The sequence below is a fragment of the Aphanomyces astaci genome, assembly GCF_000520075.1.
Source record: "Aphanomyces astaci strain APO3 unplaced genomic scaffold supercont1.101, whole genome shotgun sequence".
Classification (NCBI taxonomy): Eukaryota; Oomycota; class Saprolegniomycetes; order Saprolegniales; family Verrucalvaceae; genus Aphanomyces; species Aphanomyces astaci.
Genome location: NW_009798364.1, coordinates 40,282 through 64,827, shown reverse-complemented (window position 1 = coordinate 64,827; position 24,546 = coordinate 40,282). Strand labels below are relative to the sequence as shown.

The following is a 24,546-nucleotide window of genomic DNA, read 5'->3' as shown; positions in this document are numbered from 1 at the left end:
TGGTGCTAGTGCTGTATGGCGCGGCAGACCTGCAAAAGAACCTAGGCTGAAGGTCGCTTGACCGCCGTTGAACCAATTGCACTCACGCAATCATGTTAACAGCACATTTTGTACATATGATTGTAGGTTACTTTCATTGGTCGGCGAGTTTTTTGCATATGCTTGAACGCAATTGTTGCACAATGTACAGGCCCAAAATTTTGCTCAAACCTGTCAGGTAGTATTCACCAAATCAACCACACATTCCAGCTAGGGGTTGAGTACACTTCAGTGGTTAGCTATAGCTAACCGTTGATGATGCAACTATACCCCGGTAATAGCAACACTAGGGGAGTCCGAGTTTACAGGGCTATGATGGGAAATGAGAACTATACGTATGCAACAATGAAACTGTTGCTCTCAGGGAATTACTATGTGCGTACGTATTCTCGAAATGTCAAGAGGGACGAGGAAAGAGGTAGCACTGAGGAGGGATAACTCCGGATGACCAAATATTATCCGTAAGGGACCGAACCTCAGCAAAAAACGTCCAAAGCAAGAAAGGTCAAAGTGCCACTACTTGACAGCCACTCCGCTGGGCAACGGGCTGTTGAAAGCCTAAGTTCTCAATGAGAAGCCAAAGCCAAAGACAAAAGGACTTAGCGAAAATTTCGCAGAGGCCAAAAGTGCCAAAGGCATGTCATTACAGGCCATCCTGAGAACAGATGCGAAGGAGGTAGGACAGGAACACGCATAAAGTAGTGTTGAACACATAAGTGCATGGTTACTCATAGAGCGGGGCAAAAACCCAAGGTCATGCATACATGCAAGGGTGCTCAAGGAGCATGGTAAAGACCAAAAGTGCATAGATGCAACGAAATATAAGATAGTGTGGCTAATAATAGCGGGTAAAGACCCAAGTAGAAATGTCAGAAGCAAAAGTACAAATAATACTCAGAGAGTAGGGTTAAAAACCCATGAGTTGCAAGTAGGGGGGGTGGGGACACATGACGCCACTCGTACGGTCGATCCTTGAGCGGCGCCGCGGGCCAGACGAGACCGCCGACTTCCAAACGGCACGAGCAGACATAGAGTACACAAGTCGCCAAATGGCCGAGGGCGAGGTTGAAGGCGGAAAATGATAAGTGTTTGCTTAGAAGAGAGGTGCAAATGATGCATGATAAATAAAAATGACAGCCATAAAGGCAAAATAGAGTGAAAGCCATGCCATGGGCAATGGTCACTTGGATACACGGCAACAAATGTAGTCACCAAGGACGTAGAGTCGCAGTGCGAAGCAGAACCTGCGAAACGCAGGTTCTCGATGCGCCTTCGTGAAGAAGTCCGCAAGTTGTTCTTTGGTGGGGCAATAAGGAGAATGAACTCCTTGTTCTCAACGAGATCGCGAACAAACATAAAACGCACATCAATGTGCTTGGAGCGCCCATGATGCTCCAAGTTTTGGGCAATGCTGATAGCAGACTGATTGTCCTCGTGTACCGAAATCGGTTGATCACTAGTGTCATGTAGCTCGGCAGCGAGTTGTCGAACGTAAATAATCTATTTACGTTCTTGAATGCAAACGGCAAGAGCCAAGAACTCGGCCTCGGTCGTTGACAGACACGATACCTTTTTTCTTCGAAAGCCAAAAATAAGGGTGTTGAAGAATAGGATAATAATAAATCCACAGACACAGCGACGAGTGTCTGGGCACATGGCGTAGTTAGCATCCACATAAGCGGATAGAAACGGCTTGGAGACATAGTCTCGGCCGCCTAACATAAGACCAACAACGCGTTTGGCAGCACGCAATTGGGCAAGACCCGGATTGTGCAGAAACTGCGAGAGTTGTAAGGCATAGGCCAAGTCTGGGCGAGAGCCCATCGCTAAGTAAATAATACTTCCAACAATGGAACGGTAGGGCTTGATTTGCATAAATGCAATGTCATCGGCGGTAGTAGCACACTGCGCTTGTGAGAGAGGCGTGGTGCACTCGAAAGGAGTGGCGACGTGCTTTGACGTAGATCTGTTGAAGCGATCAAGTATTGTAAACACTAACGAGTTTGGTGAATGAACAGAGTTCGGTTGGAGCGGTCATGGACGATTTCCCAGCCAAGAATATCTCGAACAGGACCTAAGTCCTTCATCTGAAAGCGTAGTCATAGAGACTCCTTGAGAGCCGCAGCAAGGGCCTCGGTAGGAGTAATTATCAAAAGATCGTCAATGTAGAGATTAACAATGTAAAACCACCATATCTGGCTTTGAGAACGACGTAGCGGTCTTTGTGAAGGCGGTCAAAGCTCAAGGAAGCCATGAAGGTGACAAAAGTCCAGTACCACAGGTGAGGGGCTTATTTGAGCGCATAAAGACTCTTTTGAAGCAGGCAGACACTGTTGCTCCTAGAAGCAGGGTCGATGAGGGAGCCAGGAGGCCGATCCATGCGTATAACGTAGTCGATTTTGCCCTTGACAAAGGCGGTTTTGACGTCCATTTGTTCACATTCCAAATCATGGATGGCCATTAATGCAAATAGGACGCGTAGGACTTCTAGTAAGTCGAACAAGGAGCAAAAATGTCCGTGTAGTCGATATCTTTTTGTTGCATGAACCCTTTGGCGACAAGTCGAGCCTTGTACGTGCCATCGGCTTTGAGTCGAAAGACCTAGAGACAAGATAGAACCGTCTCGTCATGACGACGTTTGACGAGCACATAAGTGCCGTTCGAGAGTAGAGACTCGTATTCGGACTTGGCGGCTAGAAACCATTTGTCCTGGTCGAGGCGGGACATGGCGTCACCCCAGGATTTGAGGTCGTTGTTGTTGGCACGTTCGGCGATTAGCGCGTAGATAAACAATCGTTCCATAGGGACCAAAGTAGGAGTAGAGCTCGCAGGTGGCATTGAGCGTTGTGGTAGGTGGCAAGGGGCTCCAGAGGAGTTGCCTGTATGAGGAGGCAATTTGAGTAATCACTAATAAAAAACAAGTGTTATTTTGAACATTGATGTTAGAGTCGACAAGGCTAAGTGTGATGGATTGACCGAGAAGACAGGTGGGATGGGATCATAGAGTCGTCGTAAAGGAGTAGTAGTTGGGTCAAAGACCGGACTAGTCAATGAGAATGTCGAAAAGATATCTAGAATTCTTTGTGGCAGTTGCACAGAAAGTACTGTGATGGTCGAGGCAACAGGAGTTCCGTAGAAAGAACGGGTGGCCAAGAAGCCAAAGACTTGTCATAGACAAGGGTACTAGGCCTGTTGGTGATGATGGAGTGTAGTGGCGGTAATGGTACATTAGATTCCAAGGGTGGGATGAAGTTGGGATCGGTGGTAGATTGTTGGCGATAAGCCGCAGTGGCAGCAACAGAGTTGATGGCTGGGAACTCGGCCTCCCAGAAGGTGACGTCACGAGAGTACATTAATAGATGAGAGTGCAAATGCATGAGAGTGTAGCCCTTGCGAACGTGTGGGATACGCACAAACATGGCCTTTATTGCGCGGGGATCGAGCTTAGGGATTGCGCGCATGTTGATTTGCACAAACGCGGTGCTAACGTAACCAAAGGTTTTGATGTGACCCAAAGAACAGTCTCGTATAAAAGGTCGTGGTAGGGTGAAACGCCTTTGTGGATGCGTGTGATGAGCAACGCCGCAGTGAAGTGAACATTAACGTACTGCCTAGCGGACCTATGATTGGGCAGAAAATGTCCAGCTTCTACAGATCCAGAAGTCTGGATAATTCCGGATGACCAGATATTATCCGTAAGTGACCGAAAACAGGCCAAAGCCATCACGGCCAACGTGCCTCTTCTTGACCGATGGTCATTTGCTCAAAATATATTGTCAAAATAGCCCTTCCACTTTCCTAATTCTGCAAAGACAATGAATAAAAACGATTGGTTCAAATCTGACCAATCGAAGGAAAGGAATTCAGGGGTTATGCCCGTGGTGAGCAGCGGCCATAATTCAAAGATAGATGGCGCTGGACGCAGACTCGCGCGAATCTTTGCGGGAATGGCTAGTGCGCATTCTGGAACCTCTGTATGTATCTCCTCATGGAAACTCTCTATGTCCCCCTCCACTGACGATATGCATGCATAGATGCGACGCGGAGCCGTCTGTGCTGTCCAAGTACGTGTTAGCGCTAGTGCAAGCAAATCCAGCCAAGGAAGGGTTGGAAGAACTCTGCCGCAACAAACTGCGCGAGTTTCTCGGTGACGAGACAAACGCATTCGTCGATCGCTTGTTTAAAACGCTGCGAACGAAGGCCTACCTGCAGAAATCATCGTCTCCGCGGCATGATGCACCCCTTGCGCAGGCACCATCGACACTTCCGTTGTTGGACACGAGTGATGGAGATGAGCAAAATCATCGTCGAGGACGCGACGACAGCGATGTGGATGTCGATGGGGGAAGAAGCAAACGGCCTCGACGTTCTCGGTCGCGATCCCCGCCGTCGCTGCGGGACGCTCACCGATCCCACGACCGCCGACAGGCGGCGGCACCTTACAGTCGCGAACCACGGTACGCTTGTCCTCGGCGTTTCCCCGTCACGTTCTCATCCTGATGCTCTTGTAGGCGAGATCAAGGACGTGTCGGCGGCGGTGGTCGCGGCAATCGCGGCGGGCCGAGGGGCTACGATCAGTGGGGCAGCCTGCCACCGCACATGCAAAGCGGTGGTGGTGGATGGGGACCAATGTACCCTCGACCGATGTACCCTCCCATGTTGAACCCCGACGCGTTCGACCCAAACGCGTACGATCCCGACAGTCCGTCCATGCATCCGCCGTTTTATCCGACCCATCATCATCCGCCGCCTCCCCACAACCACCGCGGCCGTCCCGACAAGCCCACCTTTACTGACAGCGACAGCACGACCCTCCGCGTGGAAAACGTCGACGCCAAGTTCATCAACATGGTCAAGCTAAGCGGGCACTTCAGTCGATTTGGAGACGTTGTGAACGTGCAGATGCGGCCAGAGTTCCGCGCCGCGTTCGTTCAGTTTGCGACCCCCGAGGCCGCGCGCAAGGCGTTCCACTCGCCCATGCCCGTGTGCAACAATCGGTTCATCGCGGTCAAGTTTGCCAAGCGGTCGCCCAAAGACTTGGGCGAAATCGACGTGGACGCGGACCAGACGCCCGAAGCGCTGCGCGCGGCGGCGCTCGAAACCGGCAAGAAGATCCTCGAAGAGAAGCGCCAGTTGGTCGAACAGGACAAGGCGTTGCTCAAGCAGAGACAGACGTTGCTGACGAACCAGCTGTCACAGCACCAGTTGCTCCGTGAAAAAATGCTCGCCAAGGGACTGCTCTCGGCTACCGAACAGCCCAAGGTCGACGCCAAGATCGCCGCGCTCAAGGCCGAGCTGGACGCGCTGACTCAGCCGCCGCCGAATGTGCCGCTGGCGACGCTCCAAGCTGAGCTCAGTCAGTTGGAAGCCAAAGCCAAGGCAATTCGACGGGGGGGTGGCGGTGGATCGATTGATAATCGAACGAAAGTGGTTCAAGTGACTGGCATTCCCCCCGCCTTGCGAGATGTGACCGCGCTGACACAGCATTTTGCCACGTATGGGTCGATTGTCAAGGTCCGCCTGGTTGAAGACGTCGGGTACGTTCAGTTTGCGGACCGATACGGTGGTGAAAAGGTACGAAAGATTATATATTTATAGGAATGGATATATACATGGATGATGATCGTAGGCGCTCAAGTTTGGCCACCAAAGCAGCATCGCGGGAGACGAAGCGCTGACATTGTCGTGGTGTGACGATCAGTCGAAAGTGCTTGAGTAAAAACCGTTTTCATAGAGCCACAAATAGATAGAGTGACCGACCCTATCTATATACCCCCGCGGCTATAAAATTCGAATCCACAAACATATCAATACTTTACATTTGTTATACACGGAAAGTACAAGCAATAAGGACCAAGTGTTGTGGCTCTGGAAGCTGTCGTCCCTGGTATAACGCTCGTGTGTACATATTATTAGAGTATTTTGATTCCCCGTACTATTTATTAGCCACAAGGGTCATACCAAAAATGTCAGAAACCCCACATTTGTCAACTTTTTGAGAAATATTACAACTTTTCAAACGACAGCGTTTGTGGGTGTTTGGCTATTACTACGTAGTACTCGAGTATACTTCGAGTATTAGTTAAGTAGACAAAACCACATGTCATATATTACTCTTTGTATAGTATACCTTGTACAAGCTGAATTCGAGCAAATGGATTCGAATGCTAGTTCGCGAAATGACCCACAAGTCCAAATATTCGGGTGAAATGCACACTACCAAATCTGACATGGGTTAATTGCATACTTCGAAGTAATACATCGTCGATTTTGTACTGTTTACTGACAAAAAAGAGTTTGAATTGCACCTGTCCATTGTTTACCAACATGATACTACAGTACTACTATATTGATACAGTGTAGGTCTCATTCCATCATGGCATCCATCAAAATATTTTGAAAATATTTTCTCACTTCCCATTTGAAAAGGGGAATTCTCTGTCAGAATATTACTAGTTGACATAAAATTGTCTGTGGCATCCAGACTCGGCCTAACTTTATTATTTTAATTTCTATTTACAGGTTTTTATTTATAAAAAACAGTTTGACGTGCATAATAATAGGACTAGCTAGTACTTAAGAGAATGGCCCCTATTTACGGCGATACGCATGGGCGAGTTCAGAGCCCCAACTGGTCGCCACGGGCCACTGCGCTAACACCGTGTCGAACGCCGCCGTGTCCGTCATCGTCTACAAGACCTGTATATTAAACATCAAAATATAAAAAGAAAACACATGACGTTCTCCCAAATCAACACAAAACAGTAAGAATAATAATATTAATTCCCCAACCAATTCCAAGCCCATGGTGCAATAATATACTATTAATAGTATGAAATACGATGAAATAACAGCAAGACCATGTTTCGATATATCACCCCCACAAAGCCCCCAATAACAAGCCAACACGTGGACAAGGTGTGCGTGTACTTGGGTGAGGCACACGAAAATAGCGCCTGGCTGCAATCGCAACGCCAACGTTTGCACGTGGTTCCACAACGTCGCCGAGAACGCCGTCGCATTCACCCACACGAAGTCACAGCCACTCCTATATCGAGTAGATAAGTGCACGATACATACACTAACGTTGTCATTACATGGGCATAACATATGTACGTACCACCAATCCACATGCAATATGTCGCCGTGCACGAGTTGAATGCTGTGCTCGTGGTGGTGACATGGAAAGGCTCTGAACGCACGACGGGAAGCTTGGAATAGCGATGGCACCAACTCAATCCCCAAGACTCGGAGCTCGGGATACAGCAACGCCTAGCTACGATTGAGAGAGCGAGGGTCCAAGGTAGCCGTACCGCGGCAAAGACGGCGCGACCAGTGCCGTGTCCGAGGTCGCAAAACGTCTAATGAGAGAGATCAAGCCACCGCGTTGGGCTTATAGTTCCTAATGCGTGCGGCGTCGTAGTACCTGGCCAGGACGAGGTCGCACGGCAGCAAGAAGCGACGCCAAGCCAAAGAAATCCACTTCTCCGTACGTGAACGAAGCGGATGACGACGCGGCCCAGTCGTCGTCGTCGTCGTTGTGAAGGCCATGTTCATTTTGATGCAGATACCGCGCCGTGTCGGTGGAAATCGCGAGCGAGTCGAACAGGGTGTACCATGCCCTGAACGCATTGCTTACTGTACGCATCACACGACATATCATGGTTAGTTCTCCATGATACGGCATGGAGCCGAGCAGATCCATCGAAGGACTGTTCGTCTACATACCTGCGGCAATCGTCACGACGCGGTGCACGTCCTCGACATTCGTGATCGACCTTAACCGACGGTTCCCACGAAGGACCATCTCTGCCACGTGATATCACGCCGTGTCGACATGCGTTGTGTCGTCCATGAGGAAGGATACCTTTCAACGCATGCTTCTCGGGTACAGGCAGCGATGCCGCTACTTGCATGAGCCACATCGTGTGCTTGGTTGGCATCGTAAACAACCACGGATTGATACTACTTGGCGTTTTTCTCAAATTTTTTGGATATTTTTAAAAAGATGTTTCATCTGGATAATACCACAATCTATATTACGCGTTCCTGCGCGTTCCGCCGACTTCGCCGCCTTCGCCATCCCACGATCATCATCGCGACATGTAGTACATATCCTACTTAAATAGACTGCGCCAGCAACTCTGCCGAGTTCTCGGCCACCTGCATGCGAAACGCACGTTCGACAAGTCGACGTTGCCGATGGAGGATTCCTTTCCTGCATGTTTCGAGCCTCGTTTTCTTGTGCACGAGTCGTTGGAGCAGGGCTCTATGTGCGCGAACGGCGGCCGTCAGCGCTTGATGGGTCGCTTCTTCTTGGGCTTGTTCGTCCAGCATGGCACCGATCTCTTCAGACACGTCATGTTCGTTGTCGTATAAGTCGCGAAGGAGTTCGTCGAGCACAACCAAACGCTCGGCGCATTCGTCAACCACTGCCTTCGCATGAAGCAGTTGCTTCGCGGCGAGCACAGTGTGGACTCGGCAGTACTCCATCTTCTTGTCTAGAAGGGCATGACACAGGATGCTCAAGGCAGCAGCTTTCTGCATCGAGTCGGATGATGATGTGAGGCGCAGACGGCGAATGCAACACTGGTCAAACAAGAAATAGCGGAATTCAGCATCCTTCCCTACCTACATTCACGTGAAGTCCACACGCGGTCAACGTATACAAATCGCAAGTCATCATTTCCTCGATCCAATATGGTACTTAATTCGTCGTATCGGAATTCGGAGTGTACACTTGGTATTTGTATACTTGTACCAGGATATCCTCTTGCCGCCCGTCGTACAACACGCAAAAGATCACGTCGAACGATCCTGAACGTTCGAGCCCCTACAATTAGCTCGCCGCCCAAGGAACGCAATGGAACTGGCGCAACCTGTTCCGACCAAGATGGTGCAAAACGCCTGTAGAGTAGACATTAGCTACGTCGGATGATGCAATCAGCATGTACGATTCAATACCATCGAGGACAGACACGACACAAAAACATGTACGTGGACCTCACGCGTGCAGCGGCAACACGATGGGAAAGTCCCGCCACGTCACATCGCGACAACGAAGGACTTTGACACGTGTTGGAAGTTATACAGTCAACCAGTGTACTCGATACATATCGCGGATTCCGCCATGCCAACCAAGTCTGCGTTCACAGGATACAGTAGTACGTGTACTTTGAAGCGATCGTTCCCATGCTGGGACACTTGGAGTAGGTGGATTGCTTGTTCAAGCTTTCTCTACTATGGTATCCACATGGAGGTTACGGCGACGGCGACGGCTTGATATAGGAACATGTTCAGACATGCACTTAGTTACTGTTAATAATAGTACTTCTACTGTACCAGTGAGCACATGTATTCAGGTGAAGGGGTGTAATAGTCGTCCCATGTAATACAGATAGATCATTGTCGAAGCTTCATAGTATTATATATTAATAACTATTTCTTGCCAAAGAACGATGCAATCGACTTGATTCCAGCCACAGGCGGCGCTTTCTTCTTGGCAGACAGTTTCGTGCCACTACCGGTGCTCGCAGGTCGTTTGGCGGGTGTGGTGGTCGAGTTTTGCTGTCTCGAGTCGTACTTGGCGGCAATATCACTCGGCCCAGACACGATGACGCTCTTGGCGGCTTTGACGTCCTTTTGCCACTCGGTGGGGGACAGTCTACTCATTCAAATCATCCAAACATATCTAAATAAGAGGTTAAAGTAGTTCATAGTCTAACAGTACAAACTCCAACTAACGCTAGCTATTAATAGTGTATTGTCGATTTGATAGTACAAATTTGGGACCAAACCAATCCACAATCGATCTGATTGGTTCAATTTCATTGAGAAGGTTTTGATTGGCTAATAATTTTGAGCTCATAACTGAAGTAGCCAATCAAATCGATTTAAATTATTCCAACGAGAAACCATGACATTTCACTCGAAAGCAATATAGTTAGTTGGTCGCATTTACCCGTACGATCGCACGATGAGTTCTGTCCAACACTCGTCCAAGTACTCAGTCACGATGGAGATCGCTGCTTGCAAACCGCGGATGTCTTTGGCATTTTCCTACCAATTCAGGTTCAAATGCGTCAACAACATCAACACGTACTAGTATCAATCGAATGAGCAGCACCGAATCGGCAGCCAATATCGATCGACCAATTAAAATCCAGATTACTAATCGAGGAGCCAATCAAATCCACTCTTCGATCTCACAATCCAACATCGAATTACTTCAATTAGTGTGACACTGGACGATATTTACATACAAAAGTCAAAGATTTCGATCGATAGATTTAGCACAAAAGTCCAAACTTTTGGGTAAAAGGACAATAGTATTGTCAAATCGATTCGAAACTGGAGCCTTGAATGTGTGAAGAGAATGATGGATTAAAGAACCGCCTAAGCCAATCAAATCACGTCCTGTCGAATTTCTGCCAATCCAAACGTTTGATCCCTCCGCATTGGGCAAAACCAGATACGTTATATACTAATCTTTGTACAAGCTTAAAATGGATCGAATGCTGCTATTTGGCGAAATGACTCTAGTCCAAATATGGGTGAAATGCACATTCACGTTAGTAGTATTGTCAAACGAATGCGCAGTCAGACAATCGGTCGACCAATCAAAACCCTATCCCTAATCAAGTGGCCAATCAAATACTCTCGTCAACCATTCAACATCGAATTAGTGTGTGACGTATATTAGTGTGACACTGGACGATTACTACATACAATACAGTACAACATTATATAACAAACAATCGATTGACGATGGCTTTGGTGAATGTGCACGAAAATCCAAATTTTGGCTATAAGCACAATCGTAATAGTGTCACACTTACATGAGCAGACAGAGCATGCGATTGCTGCTGCTGTTGGGTACTGGCAGCCTCATCAGGAGGTCGTTGAAAGGAGGTTCCGTCGACTTCGGCGGTTCCATTCGTAGGTAGCATGGCGACGGCCTGAATGCGGTCGACCTTGACTCGTAGCCATGCGGTGATCTTGTCATCATTCCGTCGAATACGAAGGGAATCGATATCGTCTCCGTCAATGTCGCAGAGTTTCGCGATGGCCGTGACTGTCCATCGCGAAATCCCATGCAGTGGCACCCCGCAGGTTTCCATGATGTCTAACAAGATCGGGATGTATCATGAAAACCCTTAAACAAGATTAGTACCATGCAAGGCACAGAATTGGGAGTTTCGAGGCCACGAAGACAGTTGCCCCAGCAACAGAAACAGTGGATCCATGGGAGTCACAACCAAAATGCTGCCGTCTATATGCATTTGTTTAGAGATGAGCACGCATCGGAGGAAGAATAGACGATGGAAGCATTGTACGTGGACGCACCTTGCACAACGACGTTGCGTGGCGCAAAGAGACTGCGATTGTCGTCCATTCGCTGGACTTCACACACCTGGTGGCCTTGGATAGCGAGCCACCGGGAGCCACCTGCTTTGTTGTTGCGGGTCCATTTCGTAAAGGTCAAGACGGGGTTCTCCTCGGCATCTCGGACGAAGCGACACAGCTTCGCATCGCGCCACACCTTGTCAGGGTCCGCTACCAGCACCACCCGACTCTTCATGCTGCTGATTGATGTCACAAAATATGGGGGAACAACTCCTATTCGTCAGAATTCCACCAATGAACAGGCTCGAATCAAATACCTGTCGAATTTGATACTACACTACGGTAGGCACGTAAGTTGCGTGCATTTGGATTGACTCATCGGTATATTAGTGATCCTGTGGTGGGAACTGCGCTAGAGAGTCTACCGTGTACTAGTACTACATTGTGTTAACAGTGTACCCGTAAGTGGATACATGTAGCCTTATACCACGAGGAAGGTGATAACGTTAGTGCAATTGAATATTCATTGATACAGGTTTGCTTTAATTCTAAATTTGGCCAATCATATCAACGTATGCTGTAGAATTATCCAATCAAACTGATCACAACAGAAAATTCCATTACACGAAGCGTCGCCGTTTTCCAATTCTGGTAGATCCCAAGATCTTGTGAGCGGATGTCGTTGTTCCAGGCGCGGGAATGGTGGACGGTGGCGAGCGGCAATGCGGAAGAGTACACTTACGGTGCTTTGTCTGTGGGGAACGTCGACAACGATCCAACGCCGCATGACAAGATCGTCGTGGGCAGTCTGAATGGGACCCTTCGGGTGTACTACCCGACTCACGGCGAGTTCAAGATCGACCACCTTCTCATGGAAGAGCATCTCGAGCACCCCATCCTGCAAGTCGAAGTGGGTCGCTTTGTGCCGTACGTCAGCTGATCCTCTTCTCCTGGGAATGATCACTCACTGATGCATTGAGCAGGCACTCGTCCAACGTTGGCATCGCGGTGCTGCATCCAAAGCACCTTGCCGTGTACTGCCTCGACGGCGTTGGCGGCGCTGGCATGGCGGCGAGCTACTTCAAGCTGACCAAAAAATATGAACATCCGCTCGGCCTCGACGGCGAGCACTTCACTGCGTTCAACATGACCATCGGTTCCTTTGGCAAGTCGCCCGAGAAGGATCATATTTGCGTGCAGTCGCTGGACGGGCGCCTTCAGTTCTTTGAGCAGGTAAGCGTCGCAATACACAATTTTTAATATTATTTTTTATCTATCCAATTCTAAACCAAAATCGATTAAAATATTAATAAGTTCTTGTGTTTCTTGATGTTTTCATCGAATCGTATTGTGCATATCACCCAAATTTGGACTTGCGCGTCATTTCACCAAATAGCATTCGAATCCATTGACCTCATTTAAGCTTGAACAAACTATACTATACATCAATTAGTATATATGTGGTTTTGCCCAATGCGGAGGGGTCAAACGTTTGGATTGGCAGAAACTCCACAGGACGTGATTTGATTGGCTTAGGCGGTTCTTTAATCCATTTCGATTCTGCCGAGGGCTCGAGTTTCGAATCGAATAGACAATATCTATTTCCAATGATATGTGTATCAATCCTCATATATATGAAAAATAATTGATTGTTCTGTACCCAAAATCATCATAACTCAAAGTATTTGGTGGTGTAACTAGGACCGATTTAGCTTTATGCAACAACTGCCCACGTGCCTTGTTCCAGGAACCATGTGCTACGCAGCTGCTACCGATTCGCTTATCACGGCGACGTCGGACTTGCATGTCGAATGCTACCGGTACCTAGAAGCGATTGAAAGGGGAATTTTTCCCCTTCTACAGGCTTCCCAATATTGGCCTAGATATTTGAACACAATGGGAATACCTATGTTAGGTACCAGGTGATGGCGACGTCTGTGGTGTTAAAGAAGAAGCACAACGACGACGGGGCAAAGCAAGACGCAAAAGAGGCCAAGGGGGTCACTGCCGTGAAGGCCCTGCACTCGGAATGGCGCACCAACTTGGGTATATACATGTAAAACACTCGTGATTGTCCACTGATATATTATACGTGTAGGGGAGCTGGTGCTGGACATTCGAACGGGAAAATTCCACTGGGAAGTCCGCGCGCGGAGCTTTGACGTGGTCGTGCTGGGGGAATTTTCCCTCTTTTGCCTCACGCCGTCCGGGGACGTGTGCTTTCACAAGCGCTTGGGGTTCCACCCGTCGTCGTTGTGTCTGTACAGTCGTCCATTGTGTACGATAACGTCACTTGTAACCAATATATCCATGACATACACCATCACAGGTGACAACTCGGAAAGCACGGATAACGTTATCATTGCCACCCACGCCAAGCAGTGGATGATCTTCCGCGATGCGCACTTGATTTGGTCGGCCGTCGCGCCCTCCATCTCAACGGCGCTCTCGGTCTCCAGCTTTGGGTACTACAACAGCACCACCACGACATCAACCGGATATTATATATATATATATACGAGGGTCGAATATATATATATATATATATGATTATTTATGAACATATATTATACTAGCACTTCGAAGTATGTATATATGAGAGTCGAATTTATATATGTATAGACATGAACGTAAATTATACTACTAGTATATATATGAGGGTTGAATATATATATATATACAACGATCGCATGTCAAATATACATGCGTGTGTCAACATATATGCTACAAACGTTGATCGTGTGACTGCTATTTGTATATCAAACATAACGGTATGGGAGAGTAAAATATAATATATATATATTATATTTGACTCTCCCATACCGTTATGTTATTTGCAATATATGTGGTGCTCCGAATTATATATATATATAATGCTCCGAATTATATATATAATTCGGAGCACAACATATATTGTAAAACCTCCGATTGACTGCAAACTCATGTTCAAATATGGATGAGTGGGTCAAATATATATATATATTCAGCAAATACGATGGACTGCATGTATAAATATATCGTGGACAACATTGACAGCTAACGCTTTGCGACTTCCGCCAGGGGCATCGACGGCATGGTCGTGAGTTTGGACGACGATGGGCGGCTGAGCGTCAACTACCTCGGCACGGACCCGCCCACGACGTCTGTGATGGCGTCCGACGCCAAGGAAGTCAACTACGAGGAGATGGACGAGGAGCACCGCACGCTGCTCAATATCATCCGGCGGTCGCAGGGGGAGCGTCGAACCGAGCCGAAGGAGCGCGTGCTGCTGCGCGCCCAAGTGCCGGCGTTGCTGGACCCACCGTCGCTTCACACGGAGGCAGACCTGCGTACGTTTACCGGTCGCGAGAACGCCGATGAAAACGTCACGACCGACGGTGACGTGGTCACTGGACCCGACCACAAACCCGTGGCGCTCACGATGCGCGTGTACGTCACGTACACGGGCAGCAACGTGTTGAATAACGTCACCATCGCCATCACCCCACCCGCCAACGTCATCGTATGTGGTCCGTCGTCGATCTTGCTCGACTCGATCGACGGCAAAGCCGGCACGCCGCTGATTCTACCCATCGTGCTGCGTCCCAGTGCCTCAGTCATGCCATCCTCACTCGACGTGATCATCTCTGCCGCGTATACACTCGAAAGCGGCCAGCCCCGCACGTCGCTGTGCACGGTGAAGCTGCCCATGTGCATGATGTGTCGGTTGATTCCGCCCGTAAAAGCGAGCACGTTCAAGGTACTGTTTCGTAATGATATCAAGATCTGTATGTGGAGGCTTAGTACTGAAATTTGTATGTCGGGATGTCCATTACACTAATTTTGGTTCCGATTCCTGGAAATTTGGTTAAACGGTCTATATTACACTAATATATGGTATAACGTTACTTTTGGGATGGTAGTTTACATTGGACACGAACCAAGAACCTCCACAATTGACCGAGCTGTTTGACGACATGTTGACGCAACCTGGTAAGTCGTCATGGGTGGGCTTCTCTCTGCTGGAGGGATGTTGATATGACGGTGGTGCGCAGGAGCGACGCCGGACTGGGCAAAACAAGTCACGGGGTCGGCAGCGAATGTGCTGAGCTTCCAATACTACAACGGCATCGACGTGACGATCCTCGTGTCGAAAAATGCAGGGCGATACCGCATTCAGTCGACCGAGCTCGATGCATTGTGGATGGTCTCGAACGAACTCGTGGACCGATTGCAGTTGCTCCATGTGCAACAAACCCAGGGGGACGACGACGACGACCCATCGGCGCTGCCGCCGCCGCTGCATATTCAGTACCAGGAGCCGCTGCCGCTCGCCGACTTCTTTGCCGCCATCGACGAGCATTTTGCGGTGCGTACGGGTTTGGAATGTTTGTTTTACCTTGTTATACCGGACAGTCCATCACTCCACGTTGAAGTGTATGTTTTGTTGAAGAATATGTATGGGACATTTGTAGTATCGAAAAGAAATGGCCGAGTTGCATGCGGAATTGAACGACCGGGCGCACCAGTTCCGAGTCATCCAAAAGCGGCTGTTGGTCCGATACAAGGACCGCAGTCCGTCGCCGCTGAATTGTCTGGATATGCTCCTCCATGGAACGTATTCCCAGCTCCTGGACCTGTCCAGGCGGGTATGTCATGCATCGAATGTCGGGATTGAAGGTGGTTGACCTCTCGAATAGGTAGACCACGTGCAAAGCAAGGTGCAAGTGTCAGCAAATCGACTGGCGTGCAGTGTACATTTGCTGCTCATGCTCATACGATACAAGTTTGACCTGGACGATGACAACTTTGCCGTGCTCAGCGCACACTTGAGTCCCCGCGTGGCCGACGCGTGGGAGGAATCCACGGAAACAGCAATGACCGACTTGCTCAAGACGGCCCTGGCAGTGAAGAAGGAGAATGCAGCCGCCGTCGCCGGTAAGCCGCGATCGACGTATGTTGCTGTGACTTGAAGGAGTGGTCCGTAGTAGGGGTGCCGGTGGAATTGGTGCTGCCCGAAGACACGAAGAAGCTGAAGAAACACATTACCATCGTTTGCGACCGCCTCGGCAAAGGAGGTCGATTGGTCGGCGGTGCCACGTCAGCTGCGGCCGCCGCGGGCAAGTCCGACGCGAATGACGACGATGGCGGCAAAGAAGAGAAGGACAGTGGAGCCAAACCTTAATGTATGTAAATAGAAGACGACACATGGCCCGTTGGATTCCCATCTAGCCGATCATCCATCACTGATTTCTTGGGATTTGGAACCCCGAAACCTGGAGCAAAAAGTTGCGATCTTTGCGCCTTCTTTTTAGCCAATCCGTGGAAAGGAAGCCTAAAACTCAGCCAATCGAAATCGCACATCACTGACTTCGCTTGAAGTGAGATCGGGAGATTATCCGGATAGTGACGCTGAGTTGATTTGTATGGACGTATCCGGACGATCGACGTGTGAGGCGCTCACAAAAAGTCGATTGTTGAGGGGAACAGCATGTCGGTCGTGTTTGGAGATGAAGAGAAGGAATCTGACTATGGATACGTGTACAAGGTGTCCGGGCCGCGTAAGTCGGCATGACCTTGGACCTTCCCATGATGTGTGACTCATGATGCCTCTGTGTGTAGTGGTCATTGCCGAGAACATGCACGGCGCAGCCATGTACGAGTTGGTGCGTGTAGGGCACGACAAATTGGTCGGGGAAATCATCAAGCTCGAAGGCACGAACGCGTCTATCCAAGTGTACGAGGATACCTGTACGTAAACATGTCGTGCATGCATTCTCCGATGTCCTTGATGACTCATGCGGTGGCCATAGCTGGGTTGACTGTGGGCGATCCCGTGGAACGCCGCCGCCAGCCGCTGTCGGTGGAACTTGGTCCTGGTATCGTGGACAACATCTTCGACGGGATCCAGCGCCCATTGGAATCCATCGCAAAGCTCACGCAGGACGTGTACGTGCCGCGTGGTGTGGACGTGCCGTCGTTGGACCACAACAAGCAATGGCGCTTCACGCCCGTGAGCTTCCGCGAAGGCGACCCCATTTCCGGCGGCGACATCTTTGGGACGGTGCACGAGAACGATCTTTTGTACTCGCACAAGATCATGTGTCCGCCCAACGTGTTTGGGACCGTGGTCAAGGTGTACGGTCACGGCACCGACGGTCACGAGAGCTTTACGCTCGACGACACGGTGCTCGAAGTGCGCGACGACACCACTGGCACGACCCACAAGCTTGGGTTGTCGCACTTTTGGCCGGTGCGCAAGCCGCGTCCGGTCGCGGAGAAGTTGGCCGGCAACGTCGCGCTGCAGACCGGGCAGCGCATCATCGACGCGTTGTTTCCGTCCGTCCTGGGCGGGACGTGCGCCGTGCCCGGCGCGTTTGGCTGCGGCAAGACGGTCATCTCCCAGGCGTTGTCCAAGCACTCGAACTCGGACGCGATCGTGTACGTCGGGTGCGGCGAGCGCGGCAACGAAATGGCCGAAGTGTTGTGTGACTTCCCCGAGCTGACCATGACCATCAACGGCCAGGAAGTGCCCATCATGAAGCGCACGGCGCTGGTCGCGAACACGAGTAACATGCCCGTGGCCGCGCGCGAAGCCAGCATTTACACTGGCATCACGCTGGCCGAGTACTTCCGCGATCAAGGTTCGTCATATATATAACAAGTCGTTACCTATCGTGGGAGATGGAATGAACACGTACAACTCCTCGTGTATTTGTGATTGATTGTATGTGGTATTTATTATCCTCCTTTGACTCGACGTAAATGTGAACTTTTGTGCGGATTCACACCAAATATATATATCGATTGTTTGTACTGAATTTTGTATGTAAAAACGTGTCCTGTGGTGCTTGGTATCACACTAATTAAAGTCATACACTAATTTGACTTTGATGGTGGTTTCCTGCAATCTGATTGGCTAAATCGTACTTCTGCAATACATTTGGTGTTATGTCGATGATTCATTCTCCATGTCACTCCAGTTTAGACTATACACCTTAACAATATGTGATATTGTTGCATGGTCTGGTTAGTATTGTTGAATATATAACGATGGGTTGTATTTTCATGGTTGGGTCGGTATTTATTGGGTTTTACGAATTATGATGTTTCCATATAACGTTATGGTTGAGATTTTGCGTTCTTGTTCCTTCATGCAACTTTAGCTCTCACATGACTGGCACATTCAACGGTATTCCATTGTGGATTCAATAGATGATATACGTTCCATACTTGTTTCCCTATATATATATATATATATATATATATATGGCCTTCACTGTATTCCATAGTTGTTTCAAATATATATGTATATATATACGTTCCATAGTTGTTTCAATATATATGTAAATATATATACACATGGCCTTCACTGAATCCCATAGTTGTTTCAATATATATATATATATACTGTTCATGTGTGTTGTTTGGATGGATACTCTACCTTGCTTCGTCGTACTAAACCTTGTATTAGGCATGAACGTGAGTATGATGGCTGACTCGACGTCTCGATGGGCCGAAGCGCTGCGTGAAATCTCGGGCCGATTGGGCGAAATGCCTGCCGACAGTGGGTACCCGGCGTACCTGGGGGCGCGTCTAGCGGCATTTTACGAGCGCGCGGGTCGCGTGTCGTGCCTTGGCAGTCCCAAGCGGGAGGGAAGTGTGACGGTGGTGGGGGCCGTGTCCCCTCCAGGTGGCGACTTTTCCGATCCGGTGACAGCTGCGACACTGTCGATTGTCCAAGTGTTTTGGGGCCTCGACAAGAAACTGGCGCAGCGCAAGCACTTTCCCAGCGTGAACTGGCTGATCTCGTACACCAAGTACATGCGTGTACTGGAGCCGTTCTTTAACCGGTTGGACCCGGACTACTCGAACTTGCGCACCAAGTGCCAGGAGATTCTGCAAAAAGAAGACAACTTGCAAGAGATTGTCCAACTTGTGGGCAAAGAGTCGCTGTCGGAGGACCAAAAGGTGGTCATGGAAGTGGCCAAGATCATCCGGGAAGACTTTTTGCAGCAGAATGCGTTCTCCGACTATGACTTCACGTGCCCGTTGGTCAAGTCTGTGGGTATGCTTCGGTCTATTATCTTGCTGCACAACTTGTCTCAAAAGGTACAGTCGTTTTACCTAATATTTGGACATTTGTGTGCTGATTCTTTGCCAAATCTTTATCGATCGATGATTCTTTGTACTGAATACGATGTTGAATTGGTCGAAGAGTGGATTTGATTGGCTACTTGATTCGAGTTGTGGTTTTTGATTGGTCGATCGAAATTGTCGTCTGCCGATTCGGTGATTCTGCTCATTCGATTGAGCACCCAAACACAATTTCGAATATATCGACTTGAGAATATATTGTGAATAATGATTCGCTATAAACGTTTAAGCTTTGCGTTGTTGGTTTGTCGGCTCAAAATTTTGGAATCAAGCTGGTGGTGGTGGTGTTGTGATTGGTTGAATATACGCGCCCTTCTTTCGTTAAGAGCCAATCAAATCCTCTCGAAAATTGGATGAGCCAATATTAAAGTTGTGCTAACGGTTACCGAATCCACAATATCTTTTTATCCTTTTTTCTTTTTTAGCCCAAGTGGTGGTTTGTTTACAAGACGACGACAGCGGTGTATTGTTAAATACCCCCATGGAATGATGAATTTGTCTATTGGACGCTTTTTTTGTATTTATATGTCAAAATCTTTCCAATTATATTGTTGATTTTTGAGAAGACATATGGGTATAATAAATATCGTAATGTTCTTACGTGTGTTTTATTTCTTCTTGGAAAGTGGTAACATGCGATGATGCCTTACTAACGTGGGGAATCAATCAATCCTATGGCGTGATGTATAGGTGATTGCCGACTCGCCGCCCGATGCACGCGTGACGTGGGCGCAGATCAAGGTGTCACTGAACCCTGTGATCCAAAAGATCATTCAGACCAAGTTCCAATTGCCCAAGCAACCCGAGGAACAGTTGCGAAAGTTCTTTGCCGGGTTGGACGAAGAAATCGAAGCTGCGTTCCAGTCGCTGTCGGACTAGCACTTTGTACATTTCGAGCGACGTTAATCAAAGATTGATGATTGCATCATCAAGTGTACATGATGAGGATTGTGCTGGCAGCCAAGGTTGGATTTTTGTGTGGTTGTGCATTTCTTGGACGGAATATGGAAAAAGTGCACACGAATAATGTAGAAGGGTTGAAGCGAGAATGAGTTTGATTGGCTACTTGATTCGTGTTTTGGGTTTTGATTGGTCAATCGATATTGTTTGCCGATTTGGTTCGGCTGATTCGATTCAGCAGCACCCCACTCCAATTTCGAATCGATTTGACAATACTACAGTACTGCAGTAGTATTACCGGTAATACTATTGTCGATTTGAATCAAATTTGGGGAGGGGGTGCAATCGAATCGCGCCGACCAAACCGATCCACAATCGATCTGATTGGTTGAATTTCATTGAGAAGGTTTTGATTGGTTAATAATTTTGAGCTCATCTGAGGTAGCCAATCAAATCGATTTAAAATCCAACGAGAAACCACGCCACAACACGAAATTTCACTCGAAAGCACAATACTACTACTCCGTGACTTTTTATAATGTACATTTGACGAAATTTGACCTATCACGGCGACCTCTGTGCCAAATCGCAAATTTCGATTGGCTGCCAAAAGCTGGCGTCCTGCTGTTATTTTAATAAAGCGATTCGTTCATAAATGATAGAATAACAACCACTGAAAGTAGTCGCACCCACCTTGATCTGTTCAGCAGAAGTTTCCGCCAATTAAATGGATGTAGCGTGTCGTATTCAACGTTTGATTGGTAAATATCCACCAATTACATCGATGCATTAGGACGAAACACCTGGTTATGCTTTGATTGGCTAAATATACATGTCAAGTGGCTCTGATTGGCCAAACCAAATGTACATTATATTAAAACTCACCCATATGTGATAAAGAGACACGGAGTAGTGGTATTATATTAATATAATAGTATGGCTGATGTACTATTAATAGTACTAGTACTACAGTACAGTGTAACGTTAGTACTACGTAGTACTTACTTATGTATTAATACTGTATTAATAGTACAGTAGTGTACTCGGAGTACTGTACTACCGGTACTATTAATAGTAGTACCCGGTACCATGTACTTCGAAGTAAGATCTTGGCTGGAATGACAAGGGTGCGCTGGATCTCTCTCCATCTGAGTGGTACAGCCGTCATTGACGAATGGTTGAGGAGACTTCAGTATATACAGTATGTATCCCATCCTGTAGCGTAACTTACTGTACATAAGCTCATGCAAATTGGCCTAACAGTAAGTTAACTACTGGAGTATTGCTTTGTGTACTACAAGTATACGTATAGTAATAGCTTACAAACCTCGGGCACTTGGTCAAGTAGGATGACACATGCGTCCGAGGGTTTCTATTTTCATAGCCAGGGCACGTCGATGGTCATCCAAATGGACCAATCCCAGGGCACCGAAGGCAGTTTCTTGCATTGGATTGGCTGATATTCTATGCGACCTTGCCAAGATTATTTGACAAATCGAACAGCGATTTTGGACGAATATGTCACATCGTATAGGATGAAATGCTCGGTATTATTATTTGTCAAATACAAAGCACAAGATAATATAATACCTAGCCAAAGTGAAAAGATGAAACATTGACTTCGCCTGAATCGACCAATCGGACAACCCAACTGCAACCATCCAAGGCCATATTCCAACTTGGACTGACCGCATGGACTTGTTCACGGCCGACGACGCTGCAGCGCGCGGCAGGTTCTCCTTGCGGGACCGCGAATCCCTCCATGGACACACCAGGGCGACGCATTATCCGCGTGTGCACTTCATGATGAGTCTCTGTGGCGCCGTCATGATCTTGTACATGTGCTGGCGTGTGCTTCGTGTCATATCCAAGCCCTTCGATTCCGAAGTCAAAGCGATCGTGGCTGCAGGCGGCTACCATAACGAAGACGAGCAGTCGTGGAGTCGTTGGTATATGACGTGGACGATGTCGCTGTTCCCGCAATGGATCTTAGATGTCATCGGCGGGCCGTCGTCGATTATGATGATGGCGCTGCCAACCCATCACTATGCCCGCCACCATCGCCATCTTCACAAAGCAAGAGGGCTATCGTTAAACTCCATTCCAGAAGACACGGAATTTTCAGCCAGCGACATTCCGCTCGTCGATTCAAGGCACGCTCCGACCTATTGTCCTCCATGGAAGGACTTTTGACTATCATGATGGACCACACGTCTACAATTATTTAACGATTACACTTTTGCGCATTTTGCCATAAAATACCAACTTGGTATTACTAGTATACTGTATACGCTACATTTCGGTCATAGTTGATCAACTATCCCTACCATTGCACAGCCTGTTTGGTTTTATGCACACATTGCGCACATCTTTTCTCTAAAAGGCATGGCGTGTCATTGAGGATGCATCCTGTGGCGGGTGGTGGAGTCTAGCATGGAGCCGAGTTGACCGTACGACGAAACAAGTTTGTTTTGGTGTTTGCATAACGATTAAACAATCAAGAGAGGAAGGTGCAGGTCCCGAATTCTCGCTGTTCGCAACCATTAGGTTGAGTAATTGCACTTTGAAATCATACAGTCGTTGTCGTCTAGTGGTTAGGACGCAAGCTTCACACGCTTGAGATCGGGGGTTCGATCCCCCCCATCGATACTCTTTTTCTCCATTTGTCCCAAGTTTTCTGTTTCCTCTTAATATCCAATGAGATCCCATCACGGCTGGAATACGATTAGCTAAAATACCAACAACTGAACTGCAAAGTTGAAATGGCTGAATTATACGGTATGGGCCTAGTTCCGTGACACTTTTTGGGACCCTTCGATGGAGGGGTTCCTTTACTCCAAATTTTTATTATAATAGTGTTTCTTAAAGAGGGAGACGCGGGAACAGGACACAAACACATCACTAATGTTATGAAGAATTTAAGGTCCTTGATTCCTTCAAGTCATGGTGTACCATTGTCGAGGGGATACATGCATGTTTATTCAAGTTGTCACGTCCGAGTCAACCAGGAACTGAATCTGCCACTTCCACGGAATCAAACGACGTGTGCATGCGCGCGACAGTTACATATTATTATTCCCTTGAACATTTTTATATTGATATTTGTATTAAGTATGCGTATTTTTATTCATCTCCATTATTATTTACGTTTTGAACAAACGATTTATACATCCTGCAGATTGCGCAGGCGTACATGCGGGAAAGGCGCGATGCAGGTCAGCGATTTCTCAATGCATACTGCACAACGGGTCACGAAACTCTCCATTCCTCATAACAACAACCAATACTATCAAGAACACATTATGGCATGTCGCCTGAATCAACAGCTGTGGAGAAAGACAACTTTGAACTTGGCAAATTCGTCGTATTTCAAGAACAAGCGTGTACATGCGGGTAAGATGTCTCATGCCAGAGTGAGCTGTGTATGTGTAGACCATGCTGCATAGGCTGAGCTAGTAATGGACTATCTTGTAGTACGAGTAGTATTGCTCTAAGTATTACACAGCTCGAGAAATGCGTCCTCAAAGTTCGTCCATTTTCGATATATGCGCATGTCGACATGTCGTCGAGTTGACAGTACCACAAAACATGCAAAAAATAAAAATATTGCATCCGTACCACAAAAACATGCACATGCACATGCACAATAAAAATATTGCATCCGCAAAAGTGATGAAATATCCGGAACTGTTGTGTTTTCGGTGTGAAACGGCGCGAATTTTTTGAATGCAAGGAATCGCACATGCAGATAGAAAGCGTGTCAGTACAGCAGCCAATGTCCCTCTCCAACAAGTTGGATGACTGCGAGGAAACTCCAGTTTCGCTTTAGCCAATCATGAATGCCTCGATTTTGGCCTTCCATAACTTCGTGTTATGATGAGTTTTCGCCAGTTCCCGCATCTCCGAGGAGAATTAATGTGTTGTGATCCAATAAAGTCGGACATCTCATCCGACTCAATTCTGATTGGCTTAAATTCGATCTAATTATCGTTTACTTTTTGCTGCATCATTTGGGGTCACAGTCTGTGAATTCCGACTTCATTGTGCTCCTACATCCACAATTTTGAGAAATACTGTAACGCCCAATAAATATGGGTGCCGTACAATCCATTAAGTAGGGTGTAT

The 24,546-nt window shown here is 47.8% G+C and overlaps 7 protein-coding genes and 1 non-coding gene across 22 annotated transcripts; 6 read left to right on the top strand and 2 right to left on the bottom strand.

Annotated features, from left to right (window-relative positions):
* The first annotated feature begins 3,915 nt into the window (after positions 1-3,915).
* Positions 3,916-5,852, top strand: H257_17230. 2 transcript variants are annotated; one of them, XM_009845946.1, is made up of 4 exons: positions 3,916-4,013; positions 4,074-4,496; positions 4,551-5,613; positions 5,669-5,852. In XM_009845946.1, exons 1-4 carry the CDS (start codon positions 3,949-3,951, stop codon positions 5,756-5,758), a joined length of 1,641 nt encoding a protein of 546 aa, XP_009844248.1. In that variant the 5' UTR covers positions 3,916-3,948; the 3' UTR covers positions 5,759-5,852. The 2 variants fall into 2 exon arrangements, with proteins under 2 accessions (XP_009844248.1, XP_009844247.1); XM_009845945.1 differs by having other exon boundaries at positions 4,551-5,852.
* Positions 5,853-6,514: 662 nt separating this feature from the next.
* On the bottom strand, positions 6,515-8,014 carry H257_17229 (hypothetical protein). Of its 9 annotated transcripts, none has more exons than XM_009845937.1 (7): positions 7,907-8,014; positions 7,768-7,848; positions 7,466-7,677; positions 7,353-7,400; positions 7,160-7,311; positions 6,970-7,087; positions 6,515-6,738 (listed from the first exon to the last, which is right to left on the bottom strand). In XM_009845937.1, the coding sequence occupies exons 1-7, from the start codon at positions 7,980-7,982 to the stop codon at positions 6,730-6,732; spliced, it is 696 nt and encodes a 231-aa protein (XP_009844239.1). In that variant the 5' UTR covers positions 7,983-8,014; the 3' UTR covers positions 6,515-6,729. The 9 variants fall into 9 exon arrangements, with proteins under 9 accessions (XP_009844239.1, XP_009844244.1, XP_009844243.1 ...); XM_009845942.1 differs by having other exon boundaries at positions 6,515-6,729; XM_009845941.1 differs by having other exon boundaries at positions 7,768-8,014.
* Positions 7,995-8,641, top strand: H257_17228 (hypothetical protein). The gene has a single exon (XM_009845935.1). The coding sequence runs from the start codon at positions 8,262-8,264 to the stop codon at positions 8,604-8,606; it is 345 nt and encodes a 114-aa protein (XP_009844237.1). The 5' UTR covers positions 7,995-8,261; the 3' UTR covers positions 8,607-8,641.
* Positions 8,642-9,446: 805 nt separating this feature from the next.
* Positions 9,447-11,633, bottom strand: H257_17227 (hypothetical protein). The gene is made up of 5 exons (XM_009845934.1): positions 11,386-11,633; positions 11,213-11,311; positions 10,878-11,164; positions 10,001-10,098; positions 9,447-9,703 (listed from the first exon to the last, which is right to left on the bottom strand). Exons 1-5 carry the CDS (start codon positions 11,618-11,620, stop codon positions 9,478-9,480), a joined length of 945 nt encoding a protein of 314 aa, XP_009844236.1. The 5' UTR covers positions 11,621-11,633; the 3' UTR covers positions 9,447-9,477.
* Positions 11,634-12,000: 367 nt separating this feature from the next.
* Positions 12,001-16,620, top strand: H257_17226 (hypothetical protein). 5 transcript variants are annotated; one of them, XM_009845932.1, is made up of 12 exons: positions 12,001-12,312; positions 12,369-12,618; positions 13,087-13,205; positions 13,301-13,431; positions 13,484-13,663; positions 13,715-13,850; positions 14,446-15,124; positions 15,288-15,357; positions 15,420-15,733; positions 15,840-16,013; positions 16,065-16,302; positions 16,356-16,620. In XM_009845932.1, the coding sequence occupies exons 1-12, from the start codon at positions 12,062-12,064 to the stop codon at positions 16,547-16,549; spliced, it is 2,736 nt and encodes a 911-aa protein (XP_009844234.1). In that variant the 5' UTR covers positions 12,001-12,061; the 3' UTR covers positions 16,550-16,620. The 5 variants fall into 5 exon arrangements, with proteins under 5 accessions (XP_009844234.1, XP_009844232.1, XP_009844235.1 ...); XM_009845930.1 differs by having other exon boundaries at positions 12,009-12,312; positions 16,069-16,302; positions 16,353-16,620; XM_009845933.1 differs by having other exon boundaries at positions 12,009-12,312; positions 16,353-16,620.
* Positions 16,621-16,835: 215 nt separating this feature from the next.
* On the top strand, positions 16,836-20,538 carry H257_17225. 2 transcript variants are annotated; one of them, XM_009845928.1, is made up of 5 exons: positions 16,836-16,925; positions 16,987-17,115; positions 17,178-18,008; positions 18,839-19,476; positions 20,212-20,538. In XM_009845928.1, the coding sequence occupies exons 1-5, from the start codon at positions 16,856-16,858 to the stop codon at positions 20,398-20,400; spliced, it is 1,857 nt and encodes a 618-aa protein (XP_009844230.1). In that variant the 5' UTR covers positions 16,836-16,855; the 3' UTR covers positions 20,401-20,538. The 2 variants fall into 2 exon arrangements, with proteins under 2 accessions (XP_009844230.1, XP_009844229.1); XM_009845927.1 differs by lacking the exon at positions 20,212-20,538 and having other exon boundaries at positions 18,839-19,690.
* Positions 20,539-21,954: 1,416 nt separating this feature from the next.
* H257_17224 (hypothetical protein) lies at positions 21,955-22,718 on the top strand. The gene has a single exon (XM_009845926.1). The coding sequence runs from the start codon at positions 22,114-22,116 to the stop codon at positions 22,612-22,614; it is 501 nt and encodes a 166-aa protein (XP_009844228.1). The 5' UTR covers positions 21,955-22,113; the 3' UTR covers positions 22,615-22,718.
* Positions 22,719-22,997: 279 nt separating this feature from the next.
* Positions 22,998-23,070, top strand: H257_17223. Its single transcript has one exon. It is a non-coding gene; the product is annotated as a tRNA-Val (tRNA).
* The last annotated feature ends 1,476 nt before the right edge of the window (positions 23,071-24,546 follow it).